Here is a 19,919-nt window from a genome sequence, read left to right as displayed (position 1 = left end):
ATCATTTACCTATAGTTTGTCAAATGTTAACAATGATTCCATTATCTCCTCAGCAAAGTGTTACTAATAGACTCAATCCAATTCAAGCCAGACATTTGCAGCGGTGAGGTGACATTGTGAGATGTTGTTGACTTGATAGCTGCTACTATTGATTATTTAATGTCCAGAAAACACCTTAGGCCACAGTATCTGTATCTTCTTCTTACTACAGTAGGCTCTTTCTATTTGTGATACGTTTTCCAATTAGACAACATCTTTATCTCACCGAGCACCCATTTGGGAGCAGAGAGAGATTTTTTTCATGCGTTTCAAATGGCTCCCTATTCCCTACAAAGCGCACTTCTCACTACTCATTGCCCATAGGTCTCTGGTCAAATGTAGTGCACTACATAGGGAATATGGTGCGATTTGGGATGCTGACATTGTAAATGAGGTCCATTCAGGCATTCATTAAGGTCATACTCTGTTCCATTATGAGCTGTGATATATTATCCAGCCTTATTTACTGCCATTATTGACCAGGTATCAGTTACACGGCAGCTGGGGTTTTATTTAGAACAAAACGTTATCGACGTGGCCCCAGCTGTCAATGACATGTAGGCGCGGCATCTGCTTCGGTAGACAAATGTGATATAGATCAGTAGGGAGAGAGACAGGATGGGTCTTTATGTCGATACCTCACTCACTCTATTACTATACTGGGCAGCAGGTAGAGGACTCAATCACTCACGTCAATCTACTACAGAAAGGATGTCTTTTACTAATAAAACATAAAACAGCCATAAAATGTGTTTTAAAAATAATTTTGTGAATTCCTAACGTAACGTTAGTGGCTTGGCTTCCTCATGGAAAGGAAATTGTCCCACTTTTCAGAGTAGTACATTCTTCTTTACTTAATGGCTAGTCATAGCTTAACAAGGACATTTGGAAGGACATTGTCTCCAAGTAGAGCATGTGGTGCACAGTGTGTTCCATGGCATGTTCTTTATTGAGTTCATACTGCTGGATTTATATTTCATTTTGTCCTCAGGTGTCTTGTATTGTCTGTTTGATGGAAGAAACTATCTGATTTCTATGTGTGTTTGGGTGTTGCAGGGTTTCAAGGGGAAGATTGTTCCGTGGATATGGACCTCTGCTCACTAGGAACATGCCAAGAACGCACGGTGACCTGCACTGAGACTGGGAATGGACAGAACGTCACATGTATTTGTGAAAAAGGTAATTCCCCATGGACACATGTTACCTTTCAAACACGACAGATTACAAATGTAGGATCTTAATTTGATCACCCTGTTGCATGAGAACCTGCAATTCAGGACATTAAAACTTGTATTGTGTTTGAGGTTTAAAAAGGCTTCTGTAGTTTGTAATTTCCACTTTAAAATTAGATTTCCCCTTATGAATAATTCATCAACCCCTACAAAACCGTATAATCCACATAATAATAATAATAATAATTCACATGTCCTGTTGCTGCAGGATTATTTTCCTGCTGTAGCAAACTGGCTTAAATTAAGACCCTACATCTGTATAGTACATTTATGGAGTAAGTTGTTGATGATAAAAAATGACATTTCAAATATTTTTAAGATTAGTTTTTCAACAATTTGTGACAGAATTGTTCAGTTTATCAATATAGATTGAAATATATCATACATCTTGCTTGATAGTTCAGTTAGAATCAGTTAAGAGGCGATATTGAGTACATATTAGATATTCATCAGGCTGTTTCCTGTCTGAGTCATCATAGTGATCGTCTCTCTTTTTCTAAACGAGGGAACATTAAGAATAGATGGTCAAGAATAGATTTGGTTTTCAGGGGGGGGGGTCTATTTCCATCTGCAATACACGACCAAAAGTCGTCAAACATCTCATTCCAAAATCTTGGGCAATAATATGGAGTTGGTCCCCCCCCCCCCTTTGCTGCTATAACACTCTTCCCACTCTTCTGGGAAGGCTTTCCACTAGATGTTGGAACATTGCTGCGAGGACTTGCTTCCATTCAGCCACAAGCGCATTATTGAGGTCAGGCACTGATGTTGGGCCGATTAGGGCTGGCTCGCAGTCGGCATTCCAATTCATCCCAAAGGTGTTCGATGGATTTGAGGTCAGGGTTCTGTGCAGGCCAGTCGAGCTCTTCCAGACTGATTTCGACAAACCATTTGTGTATGGACCTGGCTTTGTGCATGAGGGCATTGTCATGCTGAAACAGGAAAGGGCCTTCCCCAAACTGTTGCCACAAAGTTGAAAGCACAGAATCGTCTAGAATGTCATTTTATGATGTATCGTTAAGATTTCCCTTCACTGGAACTAAGGGCCCAACCTGAACCATGAAAAACAGCCCCAGGCCATTATTCCTCCTCCACCAAATATTACAGTAGGCAGTATGCATTGGGGCAGGTAGAGTTCTCCTGGCATCCACCAAACCTAGATTAGTCCGTCGGCCTGCCAGATAGTGAAGCGTCGTTCCTCACTCCAGAGAATGATTTGCGACTGCTCCAGAGTCCAATGGTGGCGAGCTTTACACCACTCCAGCCAACGCTTGGCATTGCACATGGTGATCTTAGGCTTGTGTGCTGCTACTCGGCCATCGAAACCCATTTCATGATGCTCCCGACTAACAGTTCTTGTGCTGATGTTTCTTCCAGAGGCAGTTTGGATATTGTATGAAGTCTTGAGTGTTTAGCTATGGGGTTAAAGTTCGAGTTGCTTCACGATAGTGAAGCTTGTATCATAAAAATAACCCTGCATAGAATACTGCATGGGCAGTGAGTAAATTCTGCAGGGTACAGACAGTGAACAGTGTTGTGATGTTATGCAGGGTACAGACAGTGAACAGTGTTGTGATGTTATGCAGGGTACAGACAGTGAACAGTGTTGTGATGTTATGCAGGGTACAGACAGTGAACAGTGTTGTGATGTTATGCAGGGTACAGACAGTGAACAGTGTTGTGATGTTATACAGGGTACAGACAGTGAACAGTGTTGTGATGTTAAAAAAACACATAATAGCACAATTGGTTAGGAGACCGTAAAACGGCGGCCATCTCCTCCGGCACCATTTCTGAAAATATCCTATGCTTCACGGAATCGTGGCTGAATGACAACATAGATATTCAGCTAGCGGGATACACTCTGCACCGGCAGGATAGAACAGCACACTCCGGGAAGACGAGGGGGGGCGGTCTGTGCATATTTGTAAACAACAGCTGGTGCACGAAATCTAAGGAAGTCTCTAGATTTTGCTCGCCTGAAGTAGAGTATATTGTGATAAACTGCAGGCCACACTACTTGCCTAGAGAGTTCTCAGCTATACTTTTCGTGGCTGTTTATTTACCACCACAGACAGATGCTGGCACTAAGACCTCACTCAGTCAGCTGTATAAGGAAATAAGCAAACAGGAAACCACTCACCCAGAGGAGGCGCTCCTAGAGGCCGGAGACTTTAATGCAGGGAAACTTAAATCAGTTCTACCAAATCTCTATTAACATGTTAAATGTGCAACCAGAGGGGGAAAAAAAGTTCTAGATCACCTGTACTCCACACACAGAGACGCGTACAAAGCTCGCCCTCCATTTGGTAAATCCGACCACAACTCTATCCTCCTGATTCCTGCTTACAAGCAAAAATTAAAACGGGAAGCCCCAATGACTCGGTCAGATGAAGCAGATGCTAAACTACAGGAATGCTTTGCTATCACAGACTTGAACATGTTCCGGTATTCTTCCGATGACATTGAGGAATACACCACATCAGTCACTGGCTTTATCAATAAGTGCATTGAGGACGTCGTCCCCACAGTGACTGTACGTACATACCCCAACCAGAAGCCATGGATTACATGCAACATTCACACTGAGCTGAAAGGTAGAGCTGCCGCTTTCAAGGTACGGGACTCTAACCCGGAAGCTTACAAGAAATCCCGCTATGCCCTGCGACAAACCATCAAACAGGCAAAGCGTCAATACAGGGCTAAGATTGAATCATACTACACCGGCTCCGACGCTCGTCGGATGTGGCAGGGCTGGCAAACTACTACAGAGTATAAAGGGAAGCAGAGCCGCGAGCTGCCCAGTAACACGAGCCTACCAGACGAGCTAAATCACTTCTATGCCCTCTTCGAAGCAAGCAACACTGAGGCATGCATGAGAGCAGCAGCTGTTCCGGACGACTGTGTGATCACGCTCTCCGTAGCCGACGTGAGTAAGACCTTTAAACAGGTCAACATACACAAGGCTGCGAGGCCAGACTGATTACCAGGACGTGTGCTCTGGGCATGTGCTGGCAGGTGTCTTCACTGACATATTCTACATGTCCGAAATTTAGTCTGTAATACCAACATGCTTTAAGCAGACCACCATAGTCCCTGTGCCCAAGAACACAAAGGCAACCTGCCTAAATGACTACAGACCCGTAGCACTCACGTCCGTATCCATGAAGTGCTTTGAAAGGCTGGTCATGGCTCACATCAACATCATTATCACAGAAACCCTAGACCCACTCCAATTTGCATACCTCCCAAACAGATCCACAGATGATGCAATCTCTATTGCACTCCACACTGCCCTTTCCCACCTGGACAAAAGGAACACCTATGTGAGAATGGTGTTCATTGACTACAGCTCAGCGTTCAACACCATAGTACCCTCAAAGCTCATAACCAAGCTAAGGAACCTGGGACTAAACACCTCCCTCTGCAACTGGATCCTGGACTTCCTGACAGGCCACCCCCAGGTGGTGGGGGTAGGTAGCAACACATCTGCGACGCTGATCCTCAACACTGGAGCTCCCCAGGGGTGCGTGCTCAGTCCCCTCCTGTACTCCCTGTTCACCCACGACTGCATGGCCAGGCACGACTCCAACACCATCATTAAGTTTGCTGACGACACAACAGTGGTAGGCCTGATCACCGACAAGACAGCCTATAGGGATGAGGTCAGAGACCTGGCCGGGTGTTGCCAGAATAACAACCTATCCCTCAACGTAACCAAGACTAAGGAGATGATTGTGGACTACAGGAAAAGGATCACCGAGCATGTCCCCATTCTCATCGACAGGACTGTAGTGGAGCAGGTTGAGAGCTTCAAATTCCTTGGTGTCCACATCAACAACAAACTAGATTGGTCCAAACACACCAAGACAGTTGTGAAGAGGGCACGTCAAAGCCTATTCACCCTCAGGAAACTAAAATATTTGGCATGGGTCCTGAGATACTCAAAAGGTTCTACAGCTTCAACATCGAGAGCATCCTGACCGGTTACATCACCAGCTCGACCTCCGACCACAAGGCATTTCAGAGGGTAGTGCGTACGGCCCAGTACATCACTGGGGCAAAGCTGCCTGCCATCCAGGACCTCTACACCAGGCGGTGTCAGAGGAAGGCCCTAAAAATTGTCAAAGACCCCACCCACCCCAGTCATAGACTGTTCTCTCTACCACCGCATGGCAAGCGGTACCGGAGTGCCAAGTCTAGGACAAAAAGGCTTCAACAGTTTTTACCCCCAAGCCATAAGACTCCTGAACAGGTAATCAAATGGTTACCTGGACTATTTGCATTGTGTGCCTCCCCCCAACCCCTCTTTTACGCTGCTGCTACTCTCTGTTTATCTTATCACTTCAACTATACATTCACGTACATACTACATAAATTGGCCCGACGAACCAGTGCTCCCGCACATTGGCTAACCGGGCTATCTGCATTGTGTCCCACCACCTGCCAACCCCTCTTTTTACGCTACTGCTACTCTCTGTTCATCATATTTGCATAGTCACTTTAACGATACCTACATGTACATACTATCTCAATAAGCCTGACTAACAGGTGTCTGTATATAGCCTTGCTACTCTTTTTCAAATGTCTTTTTACTGTTGTTTTATTTATTTACTTACCTACGCACACACACACACACACAAACACACCTTTTTTCCCGCACCATTGGTTAGAGCCTGTAAGTAAGCATTTCACTAAGGTCTACCTATACCTGTTGTATTCGGCGCACGTGACAAATAAACTTGGATTTGATTTGATGAATGCAGGGTACAGACAGTGAACAGTGTTGTGATGTTATACAGGTGTTACGAATCCCTTTTGGCCTGACAGTCTAGGGGAGATGGTAACGAGACCCGTAACAGTCTAGGGGAGATGGTAACGAGACTCGTAACAGTCTAGGGGAGATGGTAACGAGACTCGTAACAGTCTAGGGGAGATGGTAACGAGACTCGTAACAGTCTAGGGGAGATGGTAACGAGACCCGTAACAGTCTAGGGGAGATGGTAACGAGACCCGTAACAGTCTAGGGGAGATGGTAACGAGACCCGTAACAGTCTAGGGGGGATGGTAACGAGACCCGTAACAGTCTAGGGGAGATGGTAACGAGACCCGTAACAGTCTAGGGGAGATGGTAACGAGACCCGTAACAGTCTAGGGGAGATGGTAACGAGACCCGTAACAGTCTAGGGGAGATGGTAACGAGACCCGTAACAGTCTAGGGGAGATGGTAACGAGACCCGTAACAGTCTAGGGGAGATGGTAACGAGACCCGTAACAGTCTAGGGGAGATGGTAACGAGACCCGTAACAGTCTAGGGGAGATGGTAACGAGACCCGTAACAGTCTAGGGGAGATGGTAACGAGACCCGTAACAGTCTAGGGGAGATGGTAACGAGACCCGTAACAGTCTAGGGGAGATGGTAACGAGACCCGTAACAGTCTAGGGGAGATGGTAACGAGACCCGTAACAGTCTAGGGGAGATGGTAACGAGACCCGTAACAGTCTAGGGGAGATGGTAACGAGACCCGTAACAGTCTAGGGGAGATGGTAACGAGACCCGTAACAGTCTAGGGGAGATGGTAACGAGACCCGTAACAGTCTAGGGGAGATGGTAACGAGACCCGTAACAGTCTAGGGGAGATGGTAACGAGACCCGTAACTGTCTAGGGGAGATGGTAACGAGACCCGTAACAGTCTAGGGGGGATGGTAACGAGACCCGTAACAGTCTAGGGGAGATGGTAACGAGACCCGTAACAGTCTAGGGGAGATGGTAACGAGACCCGTAACAGTCTAGGGGAGATGGTAACGAGACCCGTAACAGTCTAGGGGAGATGGTAACGAGACCCGTAACAGTCTAGGGGAGATGGTAACGAGACCCGTAACAGTCTAGGGGAGATGGTAACGAGACCCGTAACAGTCTAGGGGAGATGGTAACGAGACCCGTAACAGTCTAGGGGAGATGGTAACGAGACCTGTAACAACTCATTATAATAGTGAAAAAGTCAAAGTGAGAATGAAATAACCACAGACAACTAAATTACCGTCAAACACATGGTTTATTAGAAAACACACGGTAATGGGGGGGGGGGGGGGGGGAGCAGGAAAAGGGGCTGAGCTGGACCCAAGGAAAGAAACTATAAGCATCCAAAAACACCCCTAAGCTAGACTAGCCTATTTCAACAACAGCTAACGAACTAACCAAAAATACAGTGGGTGGTCCGCCCAGTTCTAACTAGTGTTTTAAACAAAGTTTACCTACGGGTAGTGTATGCCCATGGGCGACTTGTCTTGGTTCCCCCTTTTCCCACCAGCAAACAAACACCATAACCAAAAACAATACTCACAGGTGAGGACAAAGTGATATGGAGGTGCTCAAACAAAAGAGAGCGATAGAGAGACATAGTAGGAGAGAGTGACACAGAGATCTACAGACATATGCAAACAACTGACAGGGTTTTTAAACCAAGGGAAAGGAACTGTGATTGGGTAGGAAACAGGAGGAGGTGTGTCTTCTGATTGATGATTGATTGGTGACTGATTGGGGAGTGATGATTTCCACCTGTGAGGGGAGAAGGAGAGAAACAGACAGTGAACAGTGTTGTGATGTTATACAGGGTACAGACAGTGAACAGTGTTGTGATGTTATGCAGGGTACAGACAGTGAACAGTGTTGTGATGTTATACAGGGTACAGACAGTGAACAGTGTTGTGATGTTATACAGGGTACAGACAGTGAACAGTGTTGTGATGTTATACAGGGTACAGACAGTGAACAGTGTTGTGATGTTATGCAGGGTACAGACAGTGAACAGTGTTGTGATGTTATACAGGGTACAGACAGTGAACAGTGTTGTGATGTTATACAGGGTACAGACAGTGAACAGTGTTGTGATGTTATAAAGGGTACAGACAGTGAACAGTGTTGTGATGTTATACAGGGTACAGACAGTGAACAGTGTTGTGATGTTATACAGGGTACAGACAGTGAACAGTGTTGTGATGTTATAAAGGGTACAGACAGTGAACAGTGTTGTGATGTTATACAGGGTACAGACAGTGAACAGTGTTGTGATGTTATACAGGGTACAGACAGTGAACAGTGTTGTGATGTTATAAAGGGTACAGACAGTGAACAGTGTTGTGATGTTATGCAGGGTACAGACAGTGAACAGTGTTGTGATGTTATACAGGGTACAGACAGTGAACAGTGTTGTGATGTTATAAAGGGTACAGACAGTGAACAGTGTTGTGATGTTATACAGGGTACAGACAGTGAACAGTGTTGTGATGTTATAAAGGGTACAGACAGTGAACAGTGTTGTGATGTTATAAAGGGTACAGACAGTGAACAGTGTTGTGATGTTATGCAGGGTACAGACAGTGAACAGTGTTGTGATGTTATACAGGGTACAGACAGTGAACAGTGCTGTGATGTTATAAAGGGTACAGACAGTGAACAGTGTTGTGATGTTATACAGGGTACAGACAGTGAACAGTGTTGTGATGTTATACAGGGTACAGACAGTGAACAGTGTTGTGATGTTATAAAGGGTACAGACAGTGAACAGTGTTGTGATGTTATAAAGGGTACAGACAGTGAACAGTGTTGTGATGTTATGCAGGGTACAGACAGTGAACAGTGTTGTGATGTTATGCAGGGTACAGACAGTGAACAGTGTTGTGATGTTATGCAGGGTACAGACAGTGAACAGTGTTGTGATGTTATACAGGGTACAGACAGTGAACAGTGTTGTGATGTTATAAAGGGTACAGACAGTGAACAGTGTTGTGATGTTATAAAGGGTACAGACAGTGAACAGTGTTGTGATGTTATGCAGGGTACAGACAGTGAACAGTGTTGTGATGTTATACAGGGTACAGACAGTGAACAGTGTTGTGATGTTATGCAGGGTACAGACAGTGAACAGTGTTGTGATGTTATGAAGGGTACAGACAGTGAACAGTGTTGTGATGTTATACAGGGTACAGACAGTGAACAGTGTTGTGATGTTATACAGGGTACAGACAGTGAACAGTGTTGTGATGTTATAAAGGGTACAGACAGTGAACAGTGTTGTGATGTTATACAGGGTACAGACAGTGAACAGTGTTGTGATGTTATACAGGATACAGACAGTGAACAGTGTTGTGATGTTATGCAGGGTACAGACAGTGAACAGTGTTGTGATGTTATACAGGGTACAGACAGTGAACAGTGTTGTGATGTTATACAGGGTACAGACAGTGAACAGTGTTGTGATGTTATACAGGGTACAGACAGTGAACAGTGGTGTGATGTTATACAGGGTACAGACAGTGAACAGTGTTGTGATGTTATACAGGGTACAGACAGTGAACAGTGTTGTGATGTTATACAGGGTACAGACAGTGAACAGTGTTGTGATGTTATACAGGGTACAGACAGTGAACAGTGTTGTGATGTTATACAGGGTACAGACAGTGAACAGTGTTGTGATGTTATACAGGGTACAGACAGTGAACAGTGTTGTGATGTTATACAGGGTACAGACAGTGAACAGTGTTGTGATGTTATACAGGGTACAGACAGTGAACAGTGTTGTGATGTTATACAGGGTACAGACAGTGAACAGTGTTGTGATGTTATACAGGGTACAGACAGTGAACAGTGTTGTGATGTTATACAGGGTACAGACAGTGAACAGTGTTGTGATGTTATACAGGGTACAGACAGTGAACAGTGTTGTGATGTTATGAAGGGTACAGACAGTGAACAGTGTTGTGATGTTATACAGGGTACAGACAGTGAACAGTGTTGTGATGTTATACAGGGTACAGACAGTGAACAGTGTTGTGATGTTATACAGGGTACAGACAGTGAACAGTGTTGTGATGTTATACAGGGTACAGACAGTGAACAGTGCTGTGATGTTATACAGGGTACAGACAGTGAACAATGATCGTAAAGTGATACATGCATTCATCAAAATGTAACTAAAATATTTGCTCATGTCCAAACGACCCATCACACATCTAACCATCACACCTAAAATGTAAAACATTATCTTAGTCTGAGTGATTATCCCGTGGAGGTTCAGGCGACCATATCAATAACCAACAACTTCATTACTCCCCTTGCACTTATTCTTGACGTGTGTCAGAGTGAACGATCATGAGTGATTTGTTATGTAAATGAAAGAGCAACCCTACAGTGAGCTCCAGCCTCCTCCGCCACTCCTCTCTAGTCCTCTACCCAGCTCTGGCTCCACGTCTCAAGGGCAAATTACACGCCGTACCGGATGGCCTTTCAGAAATGTTTTAGACTGGCAGGGGTTGGCATACGCATTATCTACTGCCTTAATGCTGCACCTGCCAAGATAGCTTAACAGGAATATGTATCACACGCGCACTCACACACTCACACACACTCACTCACACACTCACACACACACATACACACACTCACACACACTCACTCACACACTCACACACACACATACACACACTCACACACACTCACTCACACACTCACACACACACATACACACACTCACACACACTCACTCACACACTCACACACACACAATACACTAAACAGCGTATGTACCGGCACCACCTCCTAGAACTGTCTCCCTCACTGCAATGTGTCCTATGTGTTCTTACACTCCATTATATTGTACAAGCTAAAAGCATTGTTTCAGAAGCAATAAAGAGAAGCATGGCTAAACCCAAGACACTGTGTTTGTCCCAAATGGCACCCTATTCCCTAAATACTTCTACAGAGCCCTATGGGCCCTGGTCAAACGTAGTGCACGAAATAGGGAATAGTGTGCCATTTCTTATTTTTTTAAAGTGGGGACTCTGTAATGATCAATACCTTGGAGGAAGTGATGCGTGTTGCTGATGCGACAGACACACTTGGTTTCAGGATTTTAATAGTCCTTTCTCTCCTTCCCAAATAGTACCCTATTCCCTATGGGCCCTTTTCAAAAGTAGTGCACTATATAGGGAATAGGGTGCCATTTGTGACATTGATAGTCTTTGTCAAAACACTCAAAAGTGCCCACTGACAGGAAGAAAGCACATTTTAAAAACAAGAAGTACTGATGTGAAAAAAGACTACAAGAACAGAGTAATGTCCAGCTGAATGTCTTCAACTGAAACGTCAGAGGGGTTAAAGGAGTAATTTAACCCCTCTGAATCAGAGAGCTGCAGGAGTCATTTAACCCCTCTGAATCAGAGAGCTGCAGGAGTCATTTAACCCCTCTGAATCAGAGAGCTGCAGGAGTCATTTAACCCCTCTGAATCAGAGAGGTGCAGAAGTCATTTAACCCCTCTGGATCAGATAGGTGCAGGAGTCATTTAACCCCTCTGAATCAGAGAGGTGCAGGAGTTATTTAACCCAACCCCTCTGAATCAGAGAGGTGCAGGAGTCATTTAACCCAACCCCTCTGAATCAGAGAGGTGCAGGAGTCATTTAACCCAACCCCTCTGAATCAGAGAGGTGCAGGAGTCATTTAACCCAACCCCTCTGAATCAGAGAGGTGCAGGAGTCATTTAACCCAACCCCTCTGAATCAGAGAGGTGCAGGAGTCATTTAACCCAACCCCTCTGAATCAGAGAGGTGCAGGAGTTATTTAACCCAACCCCTCTGAATCAGAGAGGTGCAGGAGTCATTTAACCCGACCCCTCTGAATCAGAGAGGTGCAGGAGTCATTTAACCCGACCCCTCTGAATCAGAGAGGTGCAGGAGTCATTTAACCCGACCCCTCTGAATCAGAGAGGTGCAGGAGTTATTTAACCCAACCCCTCTGAATCAGAGAGGTGCAGGAGTCATTTAACCCAACCCCTCTGAATCAGAGAGGTGCAGGAGTCATTTAACCCAACCCCTCTGAATCAGAGAGGTGCAGGAGTCATTTAACCCAACCCCTCTGAATCAGAGAGGTGCAGGAGTCATTTAACCCAACCCCTCTGAATCAGAGAGGTGCAGGAGTTATTTAACCCAACCCCTCTGAATCAGAGAGGTGCAGGAGTCATTTAACCCGACCCCTCTGAATCAGAGAGGTGCAGGAGTCATTTAACCCGACCCCTCTGAATCAGAGAGGTGCAGGAGTTATTTAACCCAACCCCTCTGAATCAGAGAGGTGCAGGAGTTATTTAACCCAACCCCTCTGAATCAGAGAGGTGCAGGAGTTATTTAACCCAACCCCTCTGAATCAGAGAGGTGCAGGAGTTATTTAACCCAACCCCTCTGAATCAGAGAGGTGCAGGAGTTATTTAACCCAACCCCTCTGAATCAAGAGGTGCAGGGGCTTCCCTTAATGGACATCCACGTCATCAGCGCCCGGGGAGCAGTTATTGTTGAGGGTTAACTGCCTTGCTCATGGGCAGAACGGCATTCGAACCAGGGAGACCTTTGGGTTACTGGCCCAGTGCTTTTAACCACTGCTGCTCCAGGTGTGGGCTGAAATAGCCGAGGTGCTTTGTGTTGTTCAACTATCTCTGTTACAGCTAAGTCCAGTAATGTAATCATGTGTTTAACTATCTCTGTTACAACTAAGTCCAGTAATGTAATCATGTGTTTAACTATCTCTGTTACAGCTAAGTCCAGTAATGTAATCATGTGTTCAACTATCTCTGTTACAGCTAAGTCCAGTAATGTAATCATGTGTTTAACTATCTCTGTTACAGCTAAGTCCAGTAATGTAATACTGTGTTTAACTATCTCTGTTACAGCTAAGTCCAGTAATGTAATAATGATCTTCCATTGAAATGTGTAGGTTGTACATTACAGCAGCATTGTGTTTCTACCTCCATTACCCGGCCACTGCATGGCCAGCACCTGTGTTGATTGTTAAGCTCAGCGAATCACTGTTCAGCATTCCCTCAGAGAAGGCAATGCATTAACTTTATCTGGACATGATTGCATCAGTGATCATGGTCTGTTTTACAAGACTCTCCAGACATCTCTTCAGATAGAGCACCGGTAAATAGATTTTCAGTAACCATGTGTCAAACCAGGGTTCAAATAGCATTTGTTTTCTTTAAAATACTTTGGCTGAGCTTGACTGAGCTAGCCTGGCATAATGTAACCAACAGATTAGGATCAAAAGTGTAAATCTCACTCATCTGGCAATCTAGGCAGTGGATCAATCAAACCGTCAAAGTATTTGTAATAGAACGAATACTCTTTGAACCCAGGTACTAACAACAGGGTTGGGGAAAGAACTGATACTTATGATCCCCATAGGTGCTTGTTATGGTGCAAGGCTTCGATAGAATGGCACCCTGCCTGCCCTGTTGAACATTGGGCCAAACACCTCTCTCTCTCTCTCTCTCTCTCTCTCTCTCTCTCTCTCTCTCTCTCTCTCTCTCTCTCTCTCTCTCTCTCTCTCTCGCTCTCGCTCTCGCTCTCGCTCTCTTTCACTTTCACTTCAGTCAATGAGTTAGTTAGTTAGTCATCTCACCACTGCTTCCCCTGCCTACACACCTTATTGACGATATTGAACAAGGCAGGGAGGTGTTTGTGTGATCACAAACCTGTGTGTTTCCTGCGTCTCTTGGAATGTAGGAGGTGAGGTTCGTGTTCGACCAAATCACAGGATCTGGCCTGTTTAATGTTACATATTAGATCACAGGATCTTGCCTGTTTAATGTTACATAACAGATCACAGGATCTGGCCTGTTTAATGTTATATATTAGATCACAGGATCTTGCCTGTTTAATGTTACATAACAGATCACAGGATCTGGCCTGTTTAATGTTATATATTAGATCACAGGATCTTGCCTGTTTAATGTTACATATTAGATCACAGGATCTGGCCTGTTTAATGTTACATAACAGATCACAGGATCTGGCCTGTTTAATGTTATATATTAGATCACAGGATCTGGCCTGTTTAATGTTACATAACAGATCACAGGATCTGGCCTGTTTAATGTTATATATTAGATCATATCACAGGATCTGGCCTGTTTAATGTTATATATCAAAGAGACAATTAATGCCTCATTAACAATGATTAAACGACACACACGCACACACACACACGCAGATACACATACTCGCACCAACACACACACACAGATACACATACTCGCACAAACACACACACGCAGATACACATACTCGCACAAACACACACACGCAGATACACATACTCGCACAAACACACACACGCAGATACACATACTCGCACAAACACACACACGCAGATACACATACTCGCACAAACACACACACGCAGATACACATACTCGCACAAACACACACACGCAGATACACATACTCGCACAAACACACACACGCAGATACACATACTCGCACAAACACACACACGCAGATACACATACTCACACAAACACACACACGCAGATACACATACTCGCACAAACACACACACGCAGATACACATACTCACACAAACACACACACGCAGATACACATACTCGCACAAACACACACACGCAGATACACATACTCACACAAACACACACACGCAGATACACATACTCGCACAAACACACACACGCAGATACACATACTCACACAAACACACACACGCAGATACACATACTCGCACAAACACACACACGCAGATACACATACTCACACCAACACACACACACAGATACACATACTCGCACAAACACACACACGCAGATACACATACTCGCACAAACACACACACGCAGATACACATACTCACACAAACACACACACGCAGATACACATACTCGCACAAACACACACACACAGATACACATACTCACACAAACACACACACACAGATACACATACTCACACAAACACACACACACAGATACACAAACACACACACACACACACACGCAGATACACATACTCACACAAACACACACACACAGATACACAAACACACACACACACACACACGCAGATACACATACTCGCACAAACACACACACACAGATACACAAACACACACACACACACACACGCAGATACACAAACACACACACACACACACACACAGATACACATACTCGCACAAACACACACACACAGATACACAAACACACACACACACACACGCAGATACACAAACACACACAAACACACACACACAGATACAAACACACACAAACACACACACGCAGATACACAAACACACACAAACACACACACACAGATACACACACACAGATACACACACACAGATACACATACTCACACAAACACACACACACAGATACACAAACACACACACACACACACGCAGATACACATACTCGCACAAACACACACACACAGATACCAACACATACTCACACCAACACACACACACAGATACACAAACACACACACACACACACACGCAGATACACAAACACACACAAACACACACACACAGATACACATACTCACACAAACACACACACACAGATACACAAACACACACACACACACACGCAGATACACAAACACACACAAACACACACACACAGATACACATACTCACACAAACACACACACACAGATACACATACTCACACAAACACACACACGCAGATACACATACTCGCACCAACACACACACACAGATACACATACTCACACCAACACACACACACAGATACACAAACACACACAAACACACACACACAAACACACACACACAGATACACACACAAACACACACAAACACACACACACAAACACACACACACAGATACACACACAAACACACACACACAAACACAAACACACACACACACACACACAAACACACACAAACACACACACACACACACAGATACACAAACACACACAAACACACACAAACACACACACACACAAACACACACAAACACACACACACACACACAGATACACAAACACACACAAACACACACAAACACACACACACACAAACACACACAAACACACACACACAAACACACACACACAGATACACACACAAACACACACACACAAACACAAACACACACACACACACACACAAACACACACTGGATCAGAAACAGCTGTGTAAAAGCAGCTTCAGAATGGAGAAACAAAGACATACAAATCTTAATTGGCTGACAGATAAAACTAACCAAAGAGATTCACTAATGATCCTGTGTGTGTGTGTGTGTGTGTGTGTGTGTGTGTGTGTGTGTGTGTGTGTGTGTTCTCTCATGCAGGCTTTGGTGGGCCGTTCTGTGAGGTGAATCTGAACGACTGCAAGTCGATGCCGTGCCAGAACGGAGCTGTGTGTGTGGACGGTGTTGACCTGTATCACTGCTTCTGTCCAGCTGGTAAGAGCCAATCTGTGTTCCACATGGCACCCTATTCCCTGTACAGCAACAAGGTAACCTATTGGTAAGAGCCAGTCTGTGTTCCACATGGCACCCTATTCCCTGTACAGCAACAAGGTAACCTATTGGTAAGAGCCAGTCTGTGTTCCACATGGCACCCTATTCCCTGTACAGCAACAAGGTAACCTATTGGTAAGAGCCAATCTGTGTTCCACATGGCACCCTATTCCCTGTACAACAACAAGGTAACCTATTGGTAAGAGCCAGTCTGTGTTCCACATGGCACCCTATTCCCTGTACAGCAACAAGGTAACCTATTGGTAAGAGCCAGTCTGTGTTCCACATGGCACCCTATTCCCTGTACAATAACAAGGTAACCTATTGGTAAGAGCCAGTCTGTGTTCCACATGGCACCCTATTCCCTGTACAACAACAAGGTAACCTATTGGTAAGAGCCAATCTGTGTTCCACATGGCACCCTATTCCCTGTACAGCAACAAGGTAACCTATTGCAAGTGATTTTAAATACCAATACAAAAATGGATGTAGAAAAATAAAATACAAAATAAATTGTGCCGCAGGCCACCTGATTTGTCATCTCCAAGGCAGTACATTAAATGTAGCACTAAATGAATGATAGGTTATATCACGGCCTGTGCATTATCACTGAATGAACATATACGCATACAACCACTGCCGAGGTGCAAATCAAATAATAATAAAAAATAAATAAATAACATTTTTAACTAAGAGCTCAACTGATTATTACTGGGTGTTTTCAGGCCATTAAGTTATATCAGCACACATCTAACTTTCAACCAGATGAAAGGTTAATACCATGAAGTGAAGGACAGCGAGCTGTAGGTTTCTACTAGTTAAACCAGATGAAAGGTTAATACCATGAAGGACAGCGAGCTGTAGGTTTCTACTAGTTAAACCAGATGAAAGGTTAATACCATGAAGGACAGCGAGCTGTAGGTTTCTACTAGTTAAACCAGATGAAAGGTTAATACCATGAAGGACAGCGAGCTGTAGGTTTCTACTAGTTAAACCAGATGAAAGGTTAATACCATGAAGGACAGCGAGCTGTAGATTTCTACTAGTTAAACCAGATGAAAGGTTAATGCCATGAAGTGAAGGACAGCGAGCTGTAGGTTTCTACTAGTTAAACCAGATGAAAGGTTAATACCATGAAGGACAGCGAGCTGTAGGTTTCTACTAGTTAAACCAGATGAAAGGTTAATACCATGAAGAACAGCGAGCTGTAGGTTTCTACTAGTTAAACCAGATTAAAGGTTAATACCATGAAGGACAGCGAGCTGTAGGTTTCTACTAGTTAAACCAGATGAAAGGTTAATGCCATGAAGTGAAGGACAGCGAGCTGTAGATTTCTACTCCTTTTCTCTGACATTTTCTGCTCCCATAAACGTATTCCACTGCATGGTCACGCTACAAAATGACTATCATTAGCACTGTCACAGGCCGTGGTTGCAGAGGTACCCATGACTAATGCCAGGCTATCAGCACCATCGGTGCAGGGCAAATTCTCATCATTCCTCACTACTGACCAGAACTGAAGTTCCAAATGGTACCCTATTCCGTATACAGTGCACTACTTTTGACCAGGGCCCTATGAGCTCTAGTCAAAAGTAGTTCATTATGTAAGGAATAAGGTGCCATTTATGACTCACCCATCCATGGAACCAATTTCCATCTCTCTCCTTGTCATAAAACTTGACAATTATCCTTTGTCCATTAATAATGCATAACAGTCCTCGGCCCAAATCAAGGTTTAATCAGAGGTATGTCTCACAGGTAGGACATCGACGACACAGCCAATAAATTATTGGCAAAATTGCCTGATATTTATGCCCCTTCTCCCCTCTCCACTTATAACATAATGACATAAATGGCGCCGACCAATTTATGACAGGAATTAGGCATTTAAGTGTGAAGATGGCTTGATGAGATCATAGAGGTAAAATACTGTACAGTAAATGTTTATTTTCCAGGATATCTCTTGTCTTTAAAAAGCAGGATAAATACACCCACAAGGGCAACAACAAACTAATCACTTGTTTTACATGACCTGTAATGACATGTTTATCATAGGACTGGTTCTGTGCTACCATTTCTAACTGACTGAGTAAAAACATGGCCTCATTTTTTACTTGGTGTCTCCATTTGATGCTTAACTTTGCCTTTGAGTTGGTTTGAAAGTCTGATCTACTACGCCATCCAACTGTATGTGATAGTGAGATGTCATCTCCTACAGTATGTGATAGTGAGATATTATCTCCAACTGTATGTGATAGTGAGATGTTATCTCCTACTGTATGTGATAGTGAGATGTTATCTCCTACTGTATGTGATAGCGAGACATTATCTCCAACTGTATGTGATAGTGAGATGTTAGCTCCAACTGTATGTGATAGTGAGATGTAATCTCCTACTGTATGTGATAGTGAGATGTAATCTCCTACTGTATGTGATAGTGAGATGTAATCTCCTACTGTATCTGATAGTGAGATGTTATCTCCTCTTGATATAGGGTTTCAGGGGCTGAACTGTGAAATCAACTACGATGAATGTGTTTATGGATTCTGCGCCAACAATTCCACATGTGTTGACCTGGTTGCCGATTATGGATGCATCTGCCCAGTGGGGTTTGTTGGTAAGAGATGAATGTTATCATTCTTATTAAATCATAAATAATCTATGTCCGGGAAACCGTGCCTCACTGCATATGGTCTGTAATAACCACAAATGATTTCAGTATTCTGGTCATGTCTGTGGGTTAAAAAACAGCACTATATATCAACCCATCAACCTAATGGTGATAATATTTGAGGAGTAGAGGCCTAAAGATTGTCAGAGTTGTCACTGTAAGCTGTTTACTAATTGACTGACTCAAGAGCATATTAACTGGAGTACTGGAAGTGCATAGAAGGGGATTAGAGATCAGTCCTGGGTTCAAATACTATTTGAAATCATTTCACACACGTTCTCTATTCTTGATTGAGCGTCCCTGGCTTAGCAGACCAATAGAATAGTCCTAAACTGTAAGTCCCGCCCATCTGAGTGTCTTCTCTAGCCTGCCTGGAGTGACAAGTATTTTAAATATTTCAAATACTTTTTGAACCCAGGTCTGTTAGAGCCATCTTTATTCCTGCTCCCGTGGGGGAGACTAGAGAGTAAAGGGCCTCAGACTAAGATGTTAATACTCTTACAATCCTGTGTGGAGTACGGATGATCTCTGACGGACATATACCAGACCCCAACACTTACAGTACATCTAGTTCATGTTTATTCTGCATTCCATCCTTTCAGTCAAGTTTCAAGTTTATTATTAGACGTATGGACAG

At 44.0% G+C, this 19,919-nt stretch overlaps 1 protein-coding gene across 1 annotated transcript in view; it reads left to right on the top strand.

The window, feature by feature from the left end:
* LOC116362547 (protein eyes shut homolog) overlaps window positions 1-19,919 on the top strand; it is a gene marked incomplete at its 3' end in the record, with an annotated part of 129,638 nt that overhangs the window by 49,957 nt on the left and 59,762 nt on the right. Inside the window, exons 10-12 of the mRNA XM_031816619.1 lie at window positions 1,096-1,218; window positions 16,441-16,554; window positions 19,106-19,228. Coding sequence (XP_031672479.1) covers window positions 1,096-1,218; window positions 16,441-16,554; window positions 19,106-19,228 — 360 coding nt within the window. The remainder of the gene's footprint in view (window positions 1-1,095; window positions 1,219-16,440; window positions 16,555-19,105; window positions 19,229-19,919) is intronic.

This window comes from Oncorhynchus kisutch, unplaced genomic scaffold (assembly GCF_002021735.2).
Source record: "Oncorhynchus kisutch isolate 150728-3 unplaced genomic scaffold, Okis_V2 scaffold838, whole genome shotgun sequence".
In the NCBI taxonomy this organism is placed as follows: domain Eukaryota; kingdom Metazoa; phylum Chordata; class Actinopteri; order Salmoniformes; family Salmonidae; genus Oncorhynchus; species Oncorhynchus kisutch.
Note: the sequence above shows the minus strand (reverse complement) of the source record. Positions and strands in the feature narration are given on the sequence as shown.